This window comes from Leptonychotes weddellii, chromosome 11, assembly GCF_054177405.1.
Source record: "Leptonychotes weddellii isolate Sample4059 chromosome 11, ASM5417740v2, whole genome shotgun sequence".
Taxonomy (NCBI): domain Eukaryota; kingdom Metazoa; phylum Chordata; class Mammalia; order Carnivora; family Phocidae; genus Leptonychotes; species Leptonychotes weddellii.
Window position 1 is genome coordinate 23,235,489 of NC_138379.1, and position 24,249 is coordinate 23,259,737.

A 24,249-nucleotide genomic window follows, 5' to 3' on the forward strand; every position below is an offset into this window, starting at 1 on the left:
TAGAAGGCATTTAAACTTAGCATTGCTCCCTAAGATGGCCAGTTTGCCTGAACTAAACTGATTGGCAGTCAGGCTTCAACGGTGAAGAACCAGGTTCCACAGCTTGATAATTAAATTCCAAAAGGCGCGCGAGCCTCCAGGCTAAACTGTTTCCCGCCTCCCAGCCGGTCGTAGCCAGCTCATCAACAGCTCCCCTACCCCAGGGTCGTGACGTCAGCACAGGCATTGGGCCCACCTCTGGGTTCTCTCTGCATCTGCGCGGCCGAGTAACTGGCGAGTTGGGATCTTAGCTCCGCCCACTGCCCCGGAAGTTAATGCAGAAGCCACACCTCTCTCCTCGTCCGGCAGGGGCGCAGCCATTTTAATTCATATCTAAGTGGGCGGTGGCGATTCGTCTTGGCGGTCTGGCTCCGCTGGGCAGGGGGTAACTTTACTGGTTTGGGTGGTTTTTAGTTTAATTTTTCTTTTCTAGCTTCGCATCGCGGGCCAGTTCTCCCTTTCTAATCAGCTGAGGCCATGTCAGGAGACGGCGCCCCGGAGCAGGTGAGGAAAGAGAGTGGTGGGGCCTCGTGGCGACCTCTTTTCTCCACGTCTGTGTTCGTCCGACTACTCCAGCCATGTTCGCCTGAGGAAGGAATCGGGGTCTAATGGATCCGGAGGACCGGGTATAGAAGAATGGTGGAATGGGGAGCAAGAGCTGAGAGTTGAAATTATTTTTTGGCTTCTCTGTCTTAGGCGTTAATATGAACAAATATTTGATTTAGACAATAGTCAGGAAGCTGCTTCGTCCTGTTTAGGTTCATGAGACTACTCCTGTGGGATGCCTTGCTTTGATACCATATTGTTTTGATATTAGGGTGCGTAGGAATTGATTACTTTAACGTGTAGTCGCTGTTTTCGAAAAACTTGACAGTGTTTCCTCTGCCCCCTGCCCAGTAAACCCAGAAATAGGTTACCAGTTTGAGAAATAATCGGAGATGAAATTCATCTGGAGAAATAGTCTCTTGCCAGTGCGAATGAAGAAGGAAGTAGTGTAGGAGAAGAGCATGGTTATGCCGAGATTTGGGAATTGTGTGGCTTTCTCCTGCTTCCTTTTTCTCTTCTGTCCGCATTTCATTTTCGTTTTTCAAGCGACACAAATATTGCAGAATTTGATAAATCGGAAATGAGAAGTCTGTTTTGGCCACTGTAAATAAAAGCATATGCTTTAGTACTGGATGTAAGTGACCTATAAATATTTTAAAAATCAGATATTTAGTAAAATGATTTGCTTCTTTTGCTCTTTATTCAGAATTTTGGTAAATACTACCTTTTAGTTTGAAAGAGGAAACATACCTTATGAAAGATGTCATTCAGTTTGTTTTTCGATTTAAGTCCTGGTACTTTTAGGTAAATAGTTTTTAAAATGGAGGCTAGCTAGCTTGCAGAGTCTCAATTTCCTGAAATTTCCCGTTGCCATGGTAACGAACTACACTTAGGTTTTTGTTTAAGTCCCCAGCTTAGAAGGTAGAGGCTGTTCTTGGAGGTTGACAGAGATGAGGCAGAGTTGCAGTTCCTCTTGAATAGTCTGGGTGACTGTAAATGTCATTATGTCGGGAAAGCTTGCTAAACTAAATTTTGTGTTTGCTCGTTGACTGATTTCACTACTGAAATCTTCTGTTTACGTTTTACATGCTGTCACAATGCCCAAGAATGCAAAGTCTCAAGTCTCAAAATCATATCAAATCTGTTTATGTATAACTACTGTTTTTCTGAGATGGGCTCATATTTTGTCACTTGAAAGCTGAGGAGTAGTAATGTCCTAAGGTTTCATTGAAAGTTTCCAGAACTTGTTAATTATTAAATTTATCTAAAATTATAGACACCAAAATGTCATGACCTTGAATACTTCAGAACTGTGATGTTTTAAATGGAAGAGATGGTGGTGAAAATTTATGAGAAAAATTAACCTAAAAGTTTTACCGTGCAAAGTTTAGTACATAGAAAAAAGTTGAAAGAAAAGTGCATGAACACCTGCAATACAGTTCTTCACCTAGAATCAACAATTGTTAACTGTTTTTCCTTGCTTGTTTTATCTCTGCATACTTATTTATTTGAAAGTAAGTGGACTCGGGCGCCTGGGTGGCTCAGTTGGTTAAGCGACTGCCTTCGGCTCGGGTCAGGATCCTGGAGTCCTGGGATCGAGTCCCGCGTCGGGCTCCCTGCTCGGCGGGGAGTCTGCTTCGTCCTCTGACCCTATCCCCTCTCATGTGTTCTCTCTCTCATTCTCTCTCTCTCAAATAAATAAATAAAATCTTTAAAAAAAAAAAAAAAAGTAAGTGGACACATATTTCAGCCCCTTATATTTCATCATTCTTTTATATAAGGACATTGATGCAGTTATATAACGAATCCATTTTCTCACCTAAGAAAATTAATAGTAATACTATCATTTCTGAAGCCCAGTTCCTTTTCACATTTCCCCAGTTGTCCCAAGAATATGATTCATAGGATTTCTTTCTTTCTTTTTCTCTTATTTTACTTTATCAGAATCTAATCTGGGTTTACATGCATCATTTAGTTACATCTCTTGAATAGTCCCCCTCCCCCCTGCCCCTTCTCCTAGGGATACTGTTTGAAGAATCCAAGACAATTTTCTAGTAAAACTTCTCATTTTCTGGGTTGATTTGATGTTTGTGTATGTGTTGTATCATTTAACTTGTCCCTTCATCTTTTGTTATTTCCTGAAAATTTTGTGGTTGGTTAGGTCTAAACTGAGAGCTTTGATAATATTTGGCTTAAATATTTTTGGGTAGAATGGTATAATGTTACATCAAAAGGCACTTCATGCCAGGTTGTTAGGTTATTCCACTATTAGTGATGGTTGTTTGATTATTTGGGTAGGGTGATGACTGCTGGGTATCTTCATTGTGAAGGATTATTTTTCTCCTTTGCAGTTAGTAATTTGCGGGTTGATTTTGTGTTCCTCAACCTTTTAACTAGTTATTTGTCAATTGATAATTTTTTATTATGTTTGTCAGTTGATAATTCTTGAATAAATCAGTTATTATTGGAGGTGGCAAATGGTGGTGTTTTAAAAATTCTGTTCTTTCTGACTGGCTCATATTTTTCTATAAAGAATTTTTTTTTCTTTCTCCTTTTTTTTTTTTAAGATTTTATTTTGGAGAGAGAGAGCACCTGCAAGCATGCAAGTGGGGGTGGGGGAAGGAGCGGAGAAAGAATCTCAAGCTGACTCTGCCCTGAGTGTGGAGCCCCATGCGGGGCTCAGTCTCAGGACACTGAGCTGAAACCAGGAGTCAGATGCTTAACCGACTGAGCCATCCAGGCGCCCCATTTTTCTTTCTCCTTTTTCAAGGAGATTACTGTGTATTCATGGGTTTCTCTGTATTTAGTGTTAAAAAAATAAGCAATAGTTATTTTTCTTTTGGATGCTCAACTTGTCCCAACCTTTATGGTGGCTCCTGTATCTTTCTTCCATCAACCTAAAAGACAATTCTTGACATCTCATTATCAACGTCATCTTCATATAATCTTTTCTTTAACTTTGTAATGATTTCAAACAAGCAAAAAAAGATAAAAAAAAGTATAATGTATGATGTTCCTATCATAGAGCTTTAACTGATGGCTAATCTTGTTTTTCCCATACTTTCACTTGCTCTCCCCATCCTCATTACTTTCCAGCAAATCCCAGATACTGTATTATTCAGCTTTAACTGAAATGAAAAATTATACCTGCAAGAGTGACCTTAAAAATATGAATCAACTAGTTTGCTTTGGGTAGGGTGATGACTGCTGGGTTTCTTCACTGTGAAGGATTATTTTTCCCTTTGCAGTTAGTATTCTTTCGGTTTATGATGTGTTCCTTGATGACCTTTTAACTAGTTGGTGAATATTTAGAGGAAAGAGCACCTAAAATGAGCTGAAATGTTAGACAAGAAAAAGAGGCTAAATAAAACTGAAGAATAGTAAAAAAAAAAATCAAAGCCACTCTGAATGGTGTGTTTGCTTTGGAAAGATGCCGAGGGATGTGATGGACAAAGAATATGGCAAGATAGGTGTAGATTTCTTTTATAGCCTTATAGCATTGAAGCTCAGAAAGAAGTTGGTTGAATAAACCTGATAGTATCTTAAATTTTTTATTCAAAAATATGGATGGTCATTACTTTCTTGGTACTGAATCTATTGATTTGTGCCCTTTGAAAGGGGGAAGTGATTGTAAACAAGCAGGATCGCTTGCTAAGGTTTATTGTAGTCTTTTTTTTTTTTTTTTTTTTAACTCTTGTGAGGAAGTTCCATTTTGCATAGAGACCTATTTTAATTACCTTGGCATTTTTCATCGGTATTTTTGATTACTGTTTTTGCCAGTTCAGTGGTGACAAAACTATGTGCTTGTAGGTTTCTCCCCACTTCCCTAATGAAAACACATCTGGTTAGTGTGTGGAATTACAGATATATGTTGTCTTCTGTGTGTGTATATATACATACATACATTAGTGCTTGGTTCAACTTTTGATCTCATTCTTTTTTAGCTCCATTTTACCTTGTGCAGTACCCCTACAGCATTTAGCTGTCGTCTAGAGTTCCTCCCCGGGGTTTGGACCTGAGTTGAAGGGATTGCCTTATTTATTCATCCTTGCATCTAGGAATCTGGGAATCTGTTTTGATACTTAAAGGTGTTCAGTAAATGAATGGATGAATTTTGCATTTAGGCTGTATGTGATACATTACAAATTCCTATAGAATTTAATTTTGGGAGGACAGGTGCATAAATATGAAAAAATAAATTGGGCATAAGAGTGGGGGGGTTGCACCTTTAAATCCCTAAAATTCTGTTTCTGCACTCATCTTTCAGAAATAAGACTTCATTTTTTTTTTTTTTAAAGATTTATTTGACAGAGAGAGAGAGTGCGTAATTAGGCAGGGAGGCAGGCAGAGGGAGAGGGAGAAGCAGGCTCCCTGCTAAGCAGGGAGCCTGATGTGGGGCTCGATCCCAGGACCCTGGGATCATGATCCGAGCTGAAAGCAGCCGCTTAACCAACTGAGCCACCCACGTGCCCCAGTAAGACTTCATTTTTAAAACAATCTATAACCTACCTAGGATTAGGAAGGCTTATAATATAAACAAAATGATCCTCACTTTGGAAAATTTACATGACTTGAAGCAGCATAATTATCAGTAGTTCTTAAAGAGGGGAACTTGGGGCCATAAATCATTGTTGTCTTTTGGTGAAAAATAAGTTTGGGACAATATAGAAAATAATGAAAACTGTTCCCTGCTATATGCTTATTAAGATGAAAGATGAAACATACAGTGTTGAAACCTGAAACCTGGTTTACGGTTTTGTTGGGTAACCATTAATACTATCAGTTAAAAGATAATGGTATTGTCAAAACAATTTTAAAGCCAAAGTGGAGGGGCACCTGGGTGGCTCAGATGATTGTCTGCCTTCAGCTCAGGTCATGATCTCCAGGTCCTGGGATCCAGCCCCATGTCAGGCGGGGAGTCTGCTTCTCCCTCTCCCTCTGCCTCTCCTTCTGCTTGTGCTCTCTCTGTCTCTCTCTCTCAAATGAATAAATAAAATCTTAAAAATAATAAAGCCAAAGTGGATTGGGGGGGGTTAGGAGTCTGGAGGGGAAAGGGCCAAGTGTGTATATTAGATGACGTGTTCTTTGGGCCCAGTTAGTTTTATCTGTTTTTAACAATCTTTCTGTAATAGCCTTTCCCACTTTTCCTCCTCCTCTTGTGATACTTGGTATACAGTTTGGGGCAGCCAAAATTGAGTTCATCTTTGTTGTTAATATTTTGACCAGGTAGAATACTCTAGTTGGCAATAATTGTTCCTAAGAGAGATTGATCTGTATTTATATGTAAGTATTGGTTTTTCTTAGAAATACAATAGAAAGGTGCTGTGTTAAGAGAGAATGCATTAAATTGCATTCCTTCAGCATTAAGAATATAGGAGTTCAGGAATACAGCTTACATCCCAGGTAGACTTTCCAGAATTGCAAAATCTTTGTTGAGATGTTTGTACCTATTAAGTGGATAATTGCCGAAAACAGTTCCTAGTTTTAAGCTTTTCTGCCATTGTCTCTAAATCTTTTCTCTTTAGACAAGACCTAGCTGTGAATTTGAGTCTTCTTGTTTTGTTTTGTTTTGATGTGCCGTTGGTAATGGTGTGAGAATTGATGTAAAAAGGGATTTGAGTTAGCAAATTTTTAGATTCATGGATAGTTTATTATCAGTAAATACTGAATAAAGCCAGGAGGACAAAATTATGTCCTGATGATTTTTAGGTTTTACTTAGTTTATCTAGTGAATTAATAATACCTTGGCTACTTTTGGTCTAAAGCCACGTTTTTTGAATTCTAAAAGATTCAAATTTTTATTTGTAGTTTGCAGCTGTTTGTTTCCTGGGGAATGAATAAGCAGATTTAATAAGCAAATATGATGAGTATCATTATTTGGACCAAAAATCTTTAGCCTGTTTTTCTTAAGTTTTGAATTGTTTACATGTTTAGTAGATTTTTATTTTTATTTTTTATTTTTTTAATTTTTATTTTTTTTAAAGATTTTATTTATTTATTTGAGAGAGAGAATGAGATAGAGAGCATGAGAGGGGGAGGGTCAGAGGGAGAAGCAGACTCCCTGCTGAGCAGGGAGCCCGATGCGGGACTCGATCCTGGGACTCCAGGATCGTGACCTGAGCCGAAGGCAGTCGCCCAACCAACTGAGCCACCCAGGCGCCCATGTTTAGTAGATTTTTAGTCTCTGGAAGGGCTGAAGGGATTATATGCAGGATACATACTCAGATTCATTTACCAAAAAAAAATCTGGTAGAGTTCCTTTGCACTGGTAAAGGAACAAACACAGGACTAAGCTGGCATTCAGTCCTAATGTCACCTGGCACATAAACTGCTTTATTCTCTAGGCATATGAATCGTCTCAGTTACTACTTGCAGATAGTCTTGCAAAGTGCTACTCTAATCTATTTTTAATTTTGAATAAAGGTTAACTACCAAGGGAGATTAAAGACTTCACACAGATAGTATAATTTATGCAGCTTTATTAATGTTTTAGGGAAAAAATGGAATGACTTAGATCTGATGCTACTTTATTTTTAAAGAAACAACGTTTGGAAAAATATATTTTCAGAACAGATAGATTAGTTAGTGTTCCTCCAAATGGTGTCCATGGTCCATTGCATCATAATCACTTTATACTATACTTTATATAAGTATAGGTACGTACACCTTAATTTCAGACTTATAACAGATTCTGTGAGACTTGAGAATCTTCATTTGAAACAAGTACCACGGGTGATTTTTATGTAGATGAAAGCTTGCAAACCACATAAGAGTTGAAGATATCTGAACCTTAAAAGTTGTTTTTGAATACATTCTTGATAAAATAAGTGGAGAAAAGACTGCAGATTATTTGAGGATGGTTAGGCTTCTGATAGTATTTTATGGTTTTCCTCCCTGTAGTATATTTAGTCAGTCATTACCCTTAATAGTGGAAAATACTCATTACAAAACCATGTTAGAGACTCATTCTCTAGTTCTGTTCTCCATGGTCAAGAACTATTTATATAGGTTTAAATCTTTTTTTTTTTTTTTTAAGATTTTATTTGTCCGAGAGAGAGCACAAGCAGGGAGAGTGGCAGGGAGAGGGAGAAGCAGGCTCCCTGCTGAGCAAGGAGCACGATGTGGGACCCCATCCCAGGACCCTGGGATCATGACCTGAGCCGAAGGCAGGCCCTTAACTGACCGAGCCACCCAGGCGTCCCTAGGTTTAAATCTTTTAACTTACCATCTTCTCCCGTATACTTTTGATGTTTATCCCTTGGGTTAAATTTTCACTGATTTTATTTTAATTTAATTTCGGTATGACCTCTAGCATCACACCCTCCCCATTTACCACAAAAACAGCTATTTGGAGGAGAGCTACCTTTTTTTTCTGTGAAAGTTGTACTTCCCTGGTGGGAATGGGAAAAATAGATTATTTTATTCTTTCAAACCTTAATCGTGTTTGTAATTTTCCCCCTACCACCTCCAATTAACCAATCCCTTAATATTAGTTAAGCTGCCATGTAGAAACTGGTTTACAGTTTCAGTAAAGCTTAACTTAGAGTTTTTCAGAGGCGACATGAGCTATCTACAATTATATGAAAAGGCTATTAAAAGTGCTTTTCCCTTTCCCAACTACATATGTAATCATATATTTCATAACTGTAGTTACATAGTCATACTTCATTCAAAACAATATATTGCAATAGATTGAAAGCTGAAGCAGATAATGTCTTCTATTCAGCCGCACATTAAAGAATCACAAAAACATAAAACTGCCGTTGTTTTCACTAATTATTTTTTTGTTTTGGAAAATATTTTTAAAATTATTTTAAAATGAACTAAAAACTTTTTCTCAGTTTTAATTTCTAGTATGATAATATTCATATAGCCCACATTTTTAAAAAAAATTTGGTTCTTCAGTTTTTAAGAATGTAGAATGATTCTTTACAAAAAGTTTGAGAACCGTTGACATAGTGCACAGTGCCTGTGAGGCCCTTGTCAAATTCTGTGTCTCTGGGTTGGCTTCACATAACAAAAGGTTAAACATGGAAAGTGAAAACCCTCCTAATGGGAGAAACTTTTTGTAAATCTGATGTCTAATAAGGGACTTGTATCTATAATACAAAAGACTCTTGCAATAAAAAGATAACCCAATTAAAAATGGGCAAAGAATCTGAAACGACATTTCTCCAAAGACAAATGGCCTATAAGAACATCAAAAAATGGGGCGCCTGGGTGGCTCAGATGGTTAAGCGTCTGCCTTCGGCTCAGGTCATGATCCCGGGGTCCTGGGATCGAGTCCCACATCGGGCTCCCTGCTCCTTGGGAGCCTGCTTCTCCCTCTGCCTCTCTCTCTCTCTCTCTCTCTGTCTCTCATGAATAAATAAATAAAATCTTTAAAAAAAAAAAAAAGAACATCAAAAAATGCTGAAGTTCATGAGCGATCAGAGAAATGTAGATCAAAACTACAATGAGTTACCACTTCATACCCAGTAGGATGGTCATAATCATCAAAAGACAAGTGTTGGTGAGGATGTGGAGAAATTGGAACCTTCTTAACACTGTTAGTCGGAATGTAAACTGGTTCAATCACTTTGGAAATCAGTCTGGCAGTTCTTCAAAATGTTAAAAATAGAATTACCATATGACCTAGCAGTTTCACCTGTAGGTGTGTGTGTGTGTGTGTTTGGAAAAAAAACAAAACTCCACTCAAAAACTGGAAACAATCCAAATTGCCATCAACAGATAAATAAAATGTGGAATTTGTGGGATTATCTATACAATGGAACTTTACTTGGTATTAGAGAGGAAAATACTGATACATGATGAAACATGAACCTTGGAAACATGCAAAGTAAAAGCTAGAAACAACACATATTGTATGATACCATTTACATGAAATACCTGCACATCTATGGAGACCGAGAGTAGTTTGGTGGTTTCCCAGGGCTAGGGGTTTGGGAAAGGTAATGGCTATTAGTATGGTTCTTGTTAGGTGATAAGAGGTTTTTTTGTTTTTTGTTTTTAAGATTTTATTTATTTATTTGACAGAGATACACAGCAAGAGAGGGAACACAAGCAGGGGGAGTGGGAGAGGGAGAAGCAGGCTTCCCGCTGAGCAGGAAGCCCGATGCAGGCTCGATCCCAGGACCCTGGGATCATGACCTGAGCCAAAGGCAGATGCTTAAAGACTGAGCCACCCAGGCGCCCCGTGTGATAAGATGTTTTTAAAAACTTTGTTGGGAATTGTATACTTTAAATGAGTGACTTGTATATGATTATGCCTAAAAAAAAAGCCATTATTAAAAAGAACATTTAAAAAGGTCAGCATGTAATGGATTTACCATTTACCATCCTTCACGCTTTTAGCCAGTTGTACACTTGTTATTATTCACAGAGAAAATAAATTAGTTGTCATGTTAGCAATACCCTACTACTAGAAAAACAATTCATAGAACAGATGCTAGAGAGTTCCTGAGTAACATTTTGTCCCTACCAAAAAAAAAAAAGTACATTATCTAGTTGACAATTTTTCTTGGTTTTGTACCCATTTGAGATAGTGTATGTTGGTGTGTATCTCTGTATACGCCATACAGTTGTGTTATTTTTCTGGTTTTTAAAATCATGCAAGTCAAAGACATTCCCAAAGTCCTACTGATATCATTGGTAATGCATGCCATGGGAACTAGTCCAGCTTTTGTTCTGCTCATTTGATTTGGGGTTCCATCCTGCTCCCCATTAACATTCCCTAAAGAGTGATAATGGGATTATAGTTTATTCCAAAGGCAAAAGCTGGATTTTTGATAGAATTTCTTATTGTAGGGGTGCCTCAGTCTTTAAGCACCTGTCTTCAGCTCAGGTCATGATCCCAGGTCCTGGGATCAAGCCCCGCATTGAGCTCCCTGCTCATCAGGAGTCCTGCTTCTCCCTCTCCCACTCCCCCTGCTTGTGTTCCCTCTCTCTCTGTCTCTCTCTTTCTGTCAAATAAATAAATAAAATCTTAAAAAAAAAAAAAGAATCTTAATTGTAGTAAGTTTTGGGGACGTGTAACCATGGGACAGCGACAGCTGTTCTTTCCCTCTACTAAGCAGAGTTCTAACCTCATTCCATTTCAAATGAGCACTGGAAACTTGTCCTAGATTTTCTTAAACTGACCTATTCCTCTGATCCAGCAGATTTAGGAAATAGTAATACAATTCCATTTCTTATGGAGGTCCAGTCCCCTTGTGTGGAATACTAGAAAACTGTTCAAGTTTCCTTTGCCCTATAAAAATGTGCCCAGGCAAGAGAACAAAAGTGTTATGCTGTTGGCTACCCAACTGGTTCATGATGATAAATGACTTTTTGTTAAGAATTAAATGTGGCCATAACTACCAGAGTATATTCTTGGCCATTTTGGTTAGCTTCCTTGTTTATTAATGCACTTGATTGAGGATTATCTATGTAGATTATTTTATGAACATTTAATTACATCTTTGACAAGAGGAAAATATTGAGGAGTATAAGGGATTCTGAAAAGAGCTGAGCCATGATTCTTTCAGATTCTAACTGGACTTTGGATTTATGTAATTTAATTATATTTCTTATGAAATGGGATTACTATTTAACAAGGAGTGATTAATGCATTTTTTTAACATCTGCTCTCCAACATCCTTTGCATGGGTTCTTAAGTCCATTGTAACCCCATCCTCCAGGTGTCTGGTTAGAATTTTAGGGGTTCTGTGAAGTTGGATGGGGAAAATAAAAGTCTTTATTTTTACTAATCTCTAACTGAAATTGAACCTTTCCTTCTACTATGAATGTAGGCAAGAAACCACACTAGTAGTGTTAGCAACAACTGTAACTGGACATAAATATTCCAAATATTGTCCTCATCACTAGACTCATTACTAGATCCTGTTATTTAATGCATTATCTATTACTGTGTAAAACTTTGTTTAAAGATATTTCAATAATTATATTTCAATATAATTGCTTTACTTTGAAGTCTCTTCATAGTTCATTTTGTGTATTTAAGAACATTATTCTGAGAGGGGTACCTGGCTGGCCCAGTCAGTAGAGCATGTGACTCTTGATCTTGGGATTGTGAGTTCAAGCCCCACATTGGATGTAGAGCCTACTTAAAAAAAAAAAAAAAGAACATTATTCTTAGAAAGAGCCCATAGGCTTCAGTAGACTATTGGAAAGTTCTGGGGCACCAAAAAGGGTTAGGAAACCCTTGGAGAGCTATGGTTTTCACCTGAGGCTACACATTAGCACCATCTGGGGAGTTTAAAAAAATAAAAGTGGTGATGGTTCAGGCTTGTTCTCAGAGATTCTGATTTAATCTATACAGTGGGGCTTGAGCATCTATTTTTTTTAATTTTATTTTTTTAAATTTTATTTATTTATTTATTTTTAAAGATTTTATTTATTTGACAGAGAGAGACACAGTGAGAGAGGGAACACAGCAGGGGGAGCGGGAGAGGGAGAAGCAGGCTTCCTGCCAAGCAGGGAGCCCGATGCGGGGCTCGATCCCAGGACCTTGGGATCATGACCTGAGATGAAGGCAGGTGCTTAACGACTGAGCCACTCAGGTGCCCCTTGAGCATCTTTTTTAAAATCCCTTTTCCCCCAGGTGATTCTAATGTGCTGCCAGGGTTGAGAATCACTAAAGGGAATGGCTTATTTAGCAAGGAGACATTTATACTTCTTGCTGTGATTTTTGCTGGTTGAATATTAGACACTATCTTTTGAGTTTTCTCTGTTCTTTTACAGATTATGGTGTACGTTATCTAATTTGGTAGGTTAATTTTCAGCAGGTGGATCTTGAGTGAATAGACCTCCCATTAGACTGCTTTGAAACACTAGTTGTTAGCATTGATTAACTAAAGCAATTCAAGTATAGCTTAGCTGTTTTTTAGTTCCTGATTTAAATTTCCTGTATCACACTTATTTTCTCAGTAACGTTTCATAGTTGGTATCTTATAAACTAAGTTCCTAGTTTTATTTTAAAATATTTTCTTAAGTTTGTTTTTTCAAGAAGTAAGTAAACTCTGAATGGAGAAGTCTTTATTTTGTTGTATCCCGAAGTGTCCCTTCAACAATGTGTGGCACATACTAGGCACTGAGCAAATATTTCTCAGGTGAATAGTGAAAATTCAAACAGTAGAAGAGTATAACATTATAAAGTGAGTGTTTCTGCGAGTCTGTCTCTGTCTCTCCCCAGCTCACCTCCCAATTTTTTTTACACCCAGTATTATGGAGATAGTTCCATCTTGCTGTCTATAGATCTGCACTGCTCTGTTCTTTTTAGTGACTACAAATTCCTTCATTAATTTAGTTCTTTTATATGTGATTATTTTAATTATTTTTAGTTTTATGCAACAGCAAACAGCCGAGTAGTTGACTGTTCTTCAGTATACATCTTTGTGCATGTGTACGATAGGAGAAGTTGCCAGAAGTGGAATTCAGGGTCAGACATTCATGTTCAATTTTGATCACATTACTACTTGCCCCCTGCCAACAATGTGAGAATGTCTGTTTTTACATACCCTTGCCAGTGCAATGCTAATTATAAAACACTTTGGATCTCTGTCTTATGGTTTACATTTGTATTTCTTTTTCTATGAACTGTTGCAATACATTGCCCATTTTCTTTGTGAGTTGCTGGTCTTTTATTGACTGTACATGAATAAATTTAGATATTTTTAGGTTTGTCTTTTGACTTTGATTATACTACTTGTTCATGCACAATTTAAATGGAATTAAGTGTGCTCTTTTCAAAGGCTTCTGAAAAGCCTTTTCTATGCAAAGGTCCATTTCAGTATGTTTTCCTCTAGTTCTTTTTTGTTGGTGTTTAAATCTTTGATCTATCTGAAATTTACTTTGGTAGAAAGGGTTAAATAGGAATTCAGCTTTATTTTGATAAAGTTGACTGCCATTATTCTAATAGATGATTATACAGTTATTCTAACATCATACATTGAATAAGCCACTATTCTGATTTGAAATAACACCTTTATTTGTTCATTTTCCATATATCATTCTCTTTCTCAACTATCATGGACCAGTGATGCATGAACCATTACCAAACCATTTTGCTGTGTTTTAATTTGTGTTTTAATATGTGGTTGGGCCAGTAGTCCTCCTTTATTAAACTTGTCCAGTTTTAGTTTCTTGAGCTAGCTTATAGAGCTCTTACATATTAGTAAAATACATGTTTCATACAAAATTACATAGGTCTTTTAAAACATGTTTTTCTTTCTAAATAAACGTACACTTATCAGTGGTAGACAATAATTTATTCCAAAGAAGAGTGTATTTCTTCCAGGTATATTTTTTTCTCTAAACCCATGACTAAAATTTTTTTCCCAGCTGGAGTTTTGACATTATTTTTCTATGAGATGTGAATTGCCACTGAAAAAAAGAAAGCTGTTAGGGGCAGTGCTTCCCTCTCTATTGCCTGTTGAGTATTGCCATATTATAGATTTCAAGAAGTCCTGCAAAAAAGACAAAAGAGAACTTCTATAAATTAACATTTATCTGACTTACTTGAGTATCACTTTTTGTGGCACATAGTGGAATTCTGAACAATTTGAGACGTAATACTTGTATTTTTGCTTCAGGTGCTGGCTATTTTAGGCATTACCTTTTTTAAGATTATATTTTTATAATAAAAATAAAACTACCGCCGGGGCACCTGGGTGGCTCCGTCGTTAAGCATCTGCCTTCAGCTCAGGTTATGATCCCAGGGTTCTGGGATCGAGCCCCGCATCGGGCTCCCTGCTCGGCGGGAGGCCTGCTTCTCCCTCTCCCACTCCCCTGCTTGTGTTGCTGCTCTCCCTATCTCTCTCTGTCAAGTAAATAAATAAAATCTTTAAAAAAAAATAAAACTACCACCCATTACCCACGGTGACCACTAAACATTTTAGTACAATCTTATAAATCTCTTAATGCAAATTTCTTTTTAATAGTTTTAGTGATGCTGTATATACAATTTGTGAATCATTTTTAAAAGCTTTACATCAAAATACAATTTCCATGTTATTTCATGCTTTCTGTTTTGTGGCTCAGGATGAATGCTCTATAGCAGTGTTTCTCAGAATTGTTCCAGGGACCCTGGAGGTTCCTAAGACAGGATCTGTGAGTTCATAGTTTCATAATAAATTTAAGACACTTTTTTTTGCCCTTTCACTTTTTTTTTTTTTAAAGATTTTATTTATTCATTTGAGACAGAGATACAGAGAGAGACAGCGTGAGTAGGGGAAGAGGCAGAGGGAGAGGGAGAAGCAGGCTCTCCCCTGCTGAGCAGGGAGCCCGATGCGGGGCTCGATCCCAGGACCCTGGGATCATGACCTGAGCCGAAGGCAGATGCTTAACCATCTGAGCCACCCAGGCGCCCCTGCCCTTTCACTCTTAATCTCTCATGAGAGTACAGTGGAATTTTTAAATGATGTGTTATCACAGCAGATTGAATGCAGAAGCAGATAGGAAAATCCAGCTACATTTTTAAAAAAGCGTCTGCCTTCGGCTCAGGCATGATCCCAGGGTCCTGGGATCGAGCCCTGCATCGGGCTCCCTGCTCCGCAGGAAGCCTGCTTCTCCCTCTCCCACTCCCCCTGCTTGTGTTCCCTCTCTCGCTGTGTCTTTCCCTGTCAAATAAATAAATAAAATCTTAAAAAAAAAAAAAAAATCAGACCCTAAACCGATTTGCAAATATATAAAATAAGGATATTCTCACTGAATTTTTAAATTTATTTTGCATAAAAGTATTATGTTAACATAATTTTTTATTGTACGTGGGTAAATATTTAACATTTTTGTCAGTTTTAATTTCTAATGTAAATATTGAAGTAATCACATAGACAAAAGTTCTTTGGCATACTCAATAATTTTTAAGAATATAAAAGGGGTCCTGAGACCACAGAGTTTGAGAATGGCTGCTTTATATTTAATGTAAAAGATGGGTTTGTTTAAATTTAATAATGGCTTTTAAAAGTATGTGATCACTAAATTTTGTTTTTATGCAGGTGACTTATGATAGCATAGTATATATAGATTGTAGAAAACGCAGGCCTCTTTTGTAAGAGGACATTTTTATGCTTTGTATTGGGGACGATAACTGTGCTTGGATTAAATTAGGTATGAAACTTTTAAAACAATAACATCAGTTCCTTATTTTTCTTTCCCCCAGGCAGCTGAGTATGTCCCAGAGAAGGTGAAGAAAGCCGAAAAGAAATTAGAAGAGAATCCATATGACCTTGACGCTTGGAGCATTCTCATTCGAGAGGCACAGGTTTAGTGATATAGGATTACATTTCCTTCTCTATGGGTCCAATCACACTACTTGGTTCTGCAGTAAATAATATTTTCATAATCCTAACATTGTAAATGCTGTTTATTGGTTTTCAATTTTAGAATCAACCTATAGACAAAGCACGGAAGACTTATGAACGCCTTGTTGCCCAGTTCCCCAGTTCTGGCAGATTCTGGAAACTATACATTGAAGCAGAGGTTAATATTTTATTTTATTTTTTCTTATATAGCATCTGATGGGAATTGCAGCATACACTAGAGTGATAGAAAACAAGTTAGGAACATAGATAGCACAACTAGGACAAGGAGGATTTAAATGTCTCTTGCCTTTATTTTGTAAAATAGGTTTGAAGGAGTAATTAAAATGAATTTTTGAAATTTGGGTCTTTACAAGCTGATGATTGTTGCATTTTGGAGTTGCAACAACATTAAAACAGTTTCAATGGTATTGGAGTGCTTTAGCCTTTTATTTACTTGTCATGTGTCAATTTATTGCCTCCTGTGTCATTTATTTAGAACTCATTTTCTGTTTATTCCTACTTACAAACTAATATGAATGGTATTATAAGAAAATACAGAAATGTTAACTTAGTTTCATAGGGTATATTGAGTGGTGAAATGAAACATGTTAGGTGAAAAATTATTTCAGGTTTTAATTTTGTGAAAATGCATGGTTTGTCAATAAATGTAAGCATTTCGATAATTTAAAGATAAGGTTTTTAATAGGATAAAGTTTACATTATTCAGGAATAAGCTAATGTGATTCAAATTTGTGTAATCCTAATTTACCCAATGATACTTTTTTCTTTTTCTTGCTTTCTAACTATCTTGAAATTATAAGTCAGGCATGTTTATTTTAAAGAGTAAGGGCCTCATTCTTGATTATGATTAGAAGGTAAATGTTCATTTTTGACAACTGGAATTAGCAGTCAAGATGATAATAAAGCGTTAATGTATTGATACCAGTGGCACCAAGTAATCATCTTTCAGGTTATAATTTAATGGGATGGAAGGGGTGAGATGGGAATAGTGTGCACATTACAGTGAAAATTCTATCCATTTCTTTTTATAACTTATACTATGAGGTATTCTTATTTTGAATGTTAATTTTGTAATATCCATTCTCAACATAATCAAATACACTGCAGCCTCATCATAACATTTTCTATAATGACTAAAATTTGATAATATATGGGTCTGTTTTGGACCTATTCCGAGGGCTTTAGTCATCAGTAGTACTAAACAGACTTCACAACACAGTGCCACCTGTGATGTGTTTCTCATAACGGATGCAACCAACAGCCAGTTTAAATTGAGGCTACAGTGTACTTACTGTATTTGTGCTATAGTTTATAGTATATTACTTTGGGAGTGGGAGGGAATTACTGGACAATAACAGGAACATTGTGCGTGTGTGTGTTAAATTTTTTGTGTGTGGTTGTGTATGTGGTATGTGTGTTTGTATGTGTGAGAGATTGTACCTTACATGGAGTTTGGTTGTGGTTTTGGCCCAAGATCATATCCTTAAGGTTTCATCACTTATCCTTTGGGACCATTTCTTTCCTTAATATATTTAATCATCAGAGTAGACTGGCGTGGAATTCACCAGGTGAGTGAGTAGGCCTGTCTGAAGTATGCTGAACCCAGTGCTGCTTTGTAATACTCATTAAAGCGAGAAACCTGGATCACCTGTACTTGGTCTGCATTCCAGTTTGATTTCACAAACACATTAGCTTATATGCAAACTCATCAGAAATGAACATAATGATACATAATAGTTTTGTGTAATGAAGTAGTACCTTCTTTAGTTTTAGAAATTTCTCAAATATTCAGGTATTTATTCATGCATTTTATTATAGCATAAGTTGAACTGAAATTGGCAGTTAGATAGTCCATTCTGTGAGTATGAACACAGTGAGTCTGTTTCTCCCATTTCCTAGCTATAAATTCCAACTGCATTCTAAAAAAGAATCCTAAGACCAGATGTTATTTCAAGGGGCTGAAAATTGTCTAAATAACAAGCTCATTTCATTTAATATTTCAGAGCTGCTAGCAGTTGCCCAATTTATTTAATTGGTAATATTTGCAGTTATTTCACACACATACAGACAAAAATATGAATGTATGTATAAAACATCTTTTGAGAAAAAATGGTGAAGATTATATGTGTATTTTGTAAAACTGACATTTTTGGTTTAGGAATTAAAATGTTAAATTGCTGATTCAGAAATGCATATCCTGACCTGTGTTTTTCTCTTTCCTGATTTGCTCTTTATTTTTTTATTTTCACATTTTGTACTTTGTTTAGCCTGTAAGAGGCTAAAGTTTTCTTTGGTCATATCACCCAGTGTGGCCTTTAATGTTTCTGGAGGAGACACATGACCTATTTATAATACATTAAAAAAATGTCTTCACATTAAAGATAATACTAACAGTGTTTACATAACATTTTGTATGCACTCTCAAGAAAATAAAGTTTTTTTAATACATTTGTTGTAACTCAGTACTTCGTGGCGGGAAAAATATGTTTCATTTATTTATGGTCAGCCAAACCAGTGCGTGTGAGTCCAGATATATTTAGTTCTTTTCAAATGAAAATACATACATCATTGATTACAGATAATTTTGCTTCCCCAGAGAAATTTGTAAATCCTACTTCAGAACAAAGTAGCAAAAAGTGGTTTTTGGGGTTTTTTTGCTTTTAAATTTGAAACATCAACATCAGTTGCAAATGAGAGTATAATATAAATAATTTTTATTAAAGAAGTTAATGACACTAATCTGATATTTTTCATATTTGCCAGTATATCCTTTTCTCATCAGTGGCATCTGCAGTACCAGCTAGGTAAAATTAAAAGGATAGCTTTATTAAACTATCATCCTTAATTCATTACCCACTTTTAGTTTTTTGCTAAACCATAGAAATTGTTGGAGATAAAATTCTCTGGTTCTAATGAAAGGGCATTTAGGACCAACATCTGTGTATTTATTATAATTATATAAGTTCAGAATTAGACCAGATTACTTTGTGTTGCATATGTTAATTATATAGAAACATAAGAGTTAAGTGACCCAGTCAGAGCCTCAGTGCTTTTTAAAGAACCACTTTTTAGAGTGGTCAGAAGGGTTACTAAATATCACAAAATTGAGAACATTTATGGTTTTGCCATATTCTTTTTTAAGTTCTTTTTTCCCCTTGTGGTTTCTGTAGCTTTTCATGTAGCTAGGTAATCAATGTGACAGCACGTAAGCTACAATATCTTACTGGTAGAAGTAATTTGTTTTGAATTGGGCCACATTCGTAAGAAATTTTCCTACGAAAGGATGATGATTTTTATTGATAGCTGAAGGAGAAATGAAGAAGGTAATGCTACTGGTAATAGCAACAATGTATTTTGCCATCTGTGAAAGCTGTAATTCTTTAATAAAAGTATGTAGAGAATTGATTGCTTTTTATTTAAAAAATTTTAAAAACATGAATCCTTATAAAATGGGTTGTAAAGTATACATCTCAATTTTTCAAAATAACCTTTCTACTTGGTAAAAATGACTCTTAAAAAATACCTTTCTTCTTGGAAAATGGAAGTGAACTCAGGATGGAACATGAGTGACCTAAATTGAAATAAACTTCTCCACTGTCAATACTGTTTTAATTCCTCTAAGTAGCAGTTCAAACTACTGTTATAATGCTTTGTATATACTGAGCAATGTGATTTTTTTAAATGCAGATAAAATTATTGCATTATCATATAGATTATAATTTCTATACTTCAGCTTGCAATCTCTTTTTTAAAAAATCTGTACTCTTTTCTTATAGATCTGCTCTTTTCCTGTTTGTAATAAATGTTGGTCCATGTCTGTGTGATTATTCAGATTGTACTCTAAAACACAACATGATCTTTAACCTATAGTTTCTTAAATGCATGTATAAATGCAGTGTAGGGGTATGAAAGAAAACAGGAGTGATTTGCAAACACAGAACTGAGTACTCCTATATCCGAAAGTGCTTTGAATAATTACATACTCTTTCTAAAAACAAAGATTTGTGTGTTTACTATTAAAAGTAGCAAACTTTTATTTCAGGTTTTATTGAAATATCTTATCCTGTCCATATTCCCTTCCATTATTGTAGCATAGATGTTTAGGTCTTGTCACTGATACTAACTTGATCTATACGTTTTTCTTCTCTTGAGGCCTTTTCTCTTTACCCAGGCAATGTATAATAAAACTATTTTGCAAAAGGACATAGTTAATTTAGATAACATTTTTAAAAATCTTATTTTCTATTCTTTGTCTTCTAGATAATTTAGTATTTTATGTGAAATGTAGTGATTTATTTTCAAGCAAAACCTTGTACTAATCAACCTAATTGCTTGTATGTTTCTGTTTCTCCACTTTATAAAGCAAAATTATTATCTTTGCAGTCACTGATAAATATTGAAAAAGCAAGCTCATCTTTTTTCCTCTGCAAAAGACTCGAATTTTTAACCCAGCTTCTTTATATTCTACTTTACTGTGTGTAATAAGATTTATGGTATATTCTGAAAATGTGGAAAAGACATCTCTAACCAGATTTTAATAAAAAATACACATATTCTAAAATTTGTTATGGAACAAAAAGGGCTGTTTGGTCATACAGTTGGTAGTTTCCCTGTGGGTAATGCTGTAGCCTAAATTTCTTGGGCATTTATGGAATAACAATACTTAATATATAATACCTAATAGTGTTTTTTTGTTTTTTTTTAATTGTGGGGCATCATAATCAACAAGATCGTAGGGGACTATTTTGGTATACAACCCACTTCCCCTCTTCCAAGAGGTTTTAATTAAAATTATGCTGCAGCATGGCATCCATGAATAAACACAAAACACATAAGCCCTTCCTAATATTGTGGAGTAGAACCTCCATAATTGGAAATACAACTAATCCTAACAGAAAAGCCTTTTGAGGGTGCTCTGCATTTTTAGTTCTAACTTGAGCATAAGGGAACCAGGTGGCAATTAATTGACTTTCTCTTAAAAAACAAGCAAAAAGACCTCTTAAAGGCTCAAATATTTTGTAATGGATTCGTTCTTTTTGTTTAGTGTGTGCTTTCAACTTGGAAACAGCTGTTCCTTTTTGAATGAGTCTGGTTCAAGGCACTTCCAAGAAATGAAGATGTCTAAAATACACTGGTGATGTTTATTAAAAAGCTGTATTTCGAAATGTGGACAAGAATGCATTTATCTGCTTGTAAATAATTTTACTTTTTAAACTTTAATTTTTATTAAACAGTTGTGCTCTTAGCAACTTTGGAACAGAAAACAGTTGGTTAATATAATGGCATAAATTGAAGTCTGTATAAATTTTTTCCCCCACATATTCAGAATCCACAGCAATTTCAACAAAATTGTGAATATTTGCTTTGAATACAACTTGTTGAGAAACTAAACGGCTTTTCTAAGGCTCAGGGAAGCATAACCTGGGGTAAGTTTTATCATTTTGTATGCTAGGAGACAGACCCACCTGACCCCCATCACCCCCACAAGGAAAAATTTTCAATTTGGTGATGTTAAGTGATAGTTCTAAAAACAAAAATATAATGTCAAAGACAGGGTTGAAATGTAGTTTTGAAATAATACTTTGAAATGTAATAAGGCCAATAAAATAGTCCCAAAGCTTTTTATAAGCTTTCTAATACTTTTATTTATGTGATAGAACCTGTTCAATTATGACCTTTTCTTTTGATACAAAATTTTAGTTGTAGCATATACAGGTAACATTATTGTAAGTCTTTACATATTTCTATATGGGAAATAGTCTTTTTTCTCTTTCAGTTGTGTGGAGATATAATTGACATATAACACTGCATAAGTTTAAGGTGTGCAACGTAAAGATTCAATACATACATATATTGTAAAATGATACCCACAGTATTTAGTCATCATCCATCACCTCACATAGTGATAAAGGAAAAGCTTTGTTAATGGTGACTTTCTGTAACTTTTTCATGTTGAATTTTAAAAAAGGAGTGTTGACCATTTTGTGATTATGATTTTCTCAAAAATTTTTTTTTATCCAACAAACCGAATATGCAAGTATTGTATATTTTAAACCCCAAGAGGACATTAAGTTTAAATCCAAAATTCAGAGCTGGAAGATAAGATGAATTAGTTTAGCCAGCTCATATGTGAGTGAAATAAATCAAGATACTATCCTTTAGAATCAAAGTTTAGAAACTACAGTGCTATAGGATCGCCTGGCAATTAGGCATACCATTAATGCTGACTTCATCTCCCCTGGATGGGCAGGTGGAACCTCAGGTGTTTCTGGCATCTAGTTTGGGGAATTGAGGCTTAAAAAGGCAGTAATTCAATCTCATTTGCTGTGAGTGTATTTCCTACCTCACAGAATACTACCTGTATTTGGACTATAAAGTAATTAGTCTCCTCGCTTGCTCTTTTGACTATGCTGTGATCGATCACTCAATATGTAATCAATCTAGGAGTAATCTTAGAAGTGTCTATTGTATGCTTGGTAGTATTCCTGACAGTGTGGTGACTGTTTTTATAGAGGCAATCAGGGTTGTGGTTGTGTTACTGAACTTTGACAGTTTTGTAGTTTCTGACTTTATTCCTGGGTTTGAAACCCAATTTTCTAGCTCTGTAAACTTGTTTTTTTAAACAATATAAGTGACAAATTCTAGGAGTCCCGTGTGTTCAGGGAGGACCACTTAAGCTGGAGAGAGTGGCTTAAAAATCACTGTAGCTTTTTTTGATAAGCCTTAACCCTTGAGAGAGTCTTTAAACTTATGAACACCACCATATATTCATATTTTCAGATTATTAGCCAAAATCTATTCAATTAGTACTTGAGTATATATAAGTACTACTCATTTCTTTTGGGGGATGGGAAATGGACTGTTCTAACAACTGGTCGTCATTTCTAGCTACTCTTGTAGTCAGGTTTCTGAATTCTTCACACAGAGGAGTGCATTGTTTCTCAACCATTTTTAACTAATGTTTCCTTATATTAAAAAAATTTTTCCCTTAGTGCCTTTTGGTAACTTTTAAATCAAATAAGACTTATAAACAGTAGTTTTATTATTTCCAGTTAATATCTGTCCTTAGGAGAGTTGGCTCTTTCCATCTTACAACTGAGAATTTTTGCATCAGTGATATTTGTAGGAGAACTGGAGTAATATCTAAATTTCATAAAACTTAAATGTCAAAATCTTATTACCTTAACGAAATATGAAAGTGTAAGACAGTATTATTGTAGGAGGGAGCTTAAAAGTATTTGGGGGGAAAAGTATTGTCAAACAAAAAACATTTCCTGCACTATCTGTACATTTATTTTGACTCATCTACCATTTTTTAAAGTATTCGTTTAACTTGTTTGATAGGTGATTTCTTGGGGTTTTGTAGTTCTCTTAATTAGGATATGTTAGTAGGTGAGAAAATGTAAAACATCACTATTTAGATTATCATTATTTAGAGTGGAAGATTCAAATTGTATGCCAGTCACTGGGGATTACATGGTTTAATCTGCTTTATTATGGATTGAATAGCAAACAGTTATAAACTGCCATTTTTGCTTTTTTAACTTGTTTTTTGAAAATATTTTAAACTTACAGGAGAGTTGTAAGAACAATTCAAGAACTCATATACACTTTGCCCTGATTGGCCAGTTTTTAACATTTAACATATGCTTTATCAATATGTTTTTCTCTGAACCCTATGAGATTGGGTTGCATACATTAGAACCTTTAATACAGTGTATTTTCTTTTTTTTTTCTTACCCCCCCTCCCCCCCCTTTTTTTTTAAGAGGCAGGGAGGGGCAGAAGGAGAGAGAGAATCTTAAGGAGGCTCCATGCTGGGCCTGATATGGGGCTTCATCTCAGGACCGTAAGATAATGACCTGAGCCAAAATCAAGAGTTGGATGCTTAACCCACTGAACCACCCAGACGCCCCATTTCAGTGTATTTTCTAATAACAGATCTTCTCATACATAAACACTTAGGAAATTCTGGAAACTTACCATTAATAAAACTTGAATATAGTCCTTGTCTAGTCATGCCCTTTATAGCAATTTTCTAATAAAATCAGCATCTTCTTCAAAGTTACTATATATAGTTGTCATTCCTCTTTAGTCTCTTTTTTTTTTTTTTTAAAGATTTTATTTATTTGAGACAGAGAGAATGAGAGACAGAGAGCATGAGAGGGAGGAGGGTCAGAGGGAGAAGCAGACTCCCTGCCGAGCAGAGAGCCCGATGCGGGACTCGATCCCGGGACTCCAGAATCATGACCCGAGCCGAAGGCAGTCGCTTAACCAACTGAACCACCCAGGCGCCCCACTCTTTAGTCTCTTGATGTTGAACTGTTCTTCAACTTTAGGTTT

At 35.8% G+C, this 24,249-nt stretch overlaps 1 protein-coding gene across 1 annotated transcript in view; it reads left to right on the top strand.

Annotated features, from left to right (window-relative positions):
• Positions 1-333: 333 nt before the first annotated feature.
• Positions 334-24,249, top strand: part of CSTF3 (cleavage stimulation factor subunit 3) — a 70,038-nt gene continuing 46,122 nt past the window's right edge. The window contains exons 1-3 of the mRNA XM_006740105.3: positions 334-543; positions 15,746-15,847; positions 15,970-16,065. Coding sequence (XP_006740168.1) covers positions 517-543; positions 15,746-15,847; positions 15,970-16,065 — 225 coding nt within the window. The 5' untranslated portion in view covers positions 334-516. The remainder of the gene's footprint in view (positions 544-15,745; positions 15,848-15,969; positions 16,066-24,249) is intronic.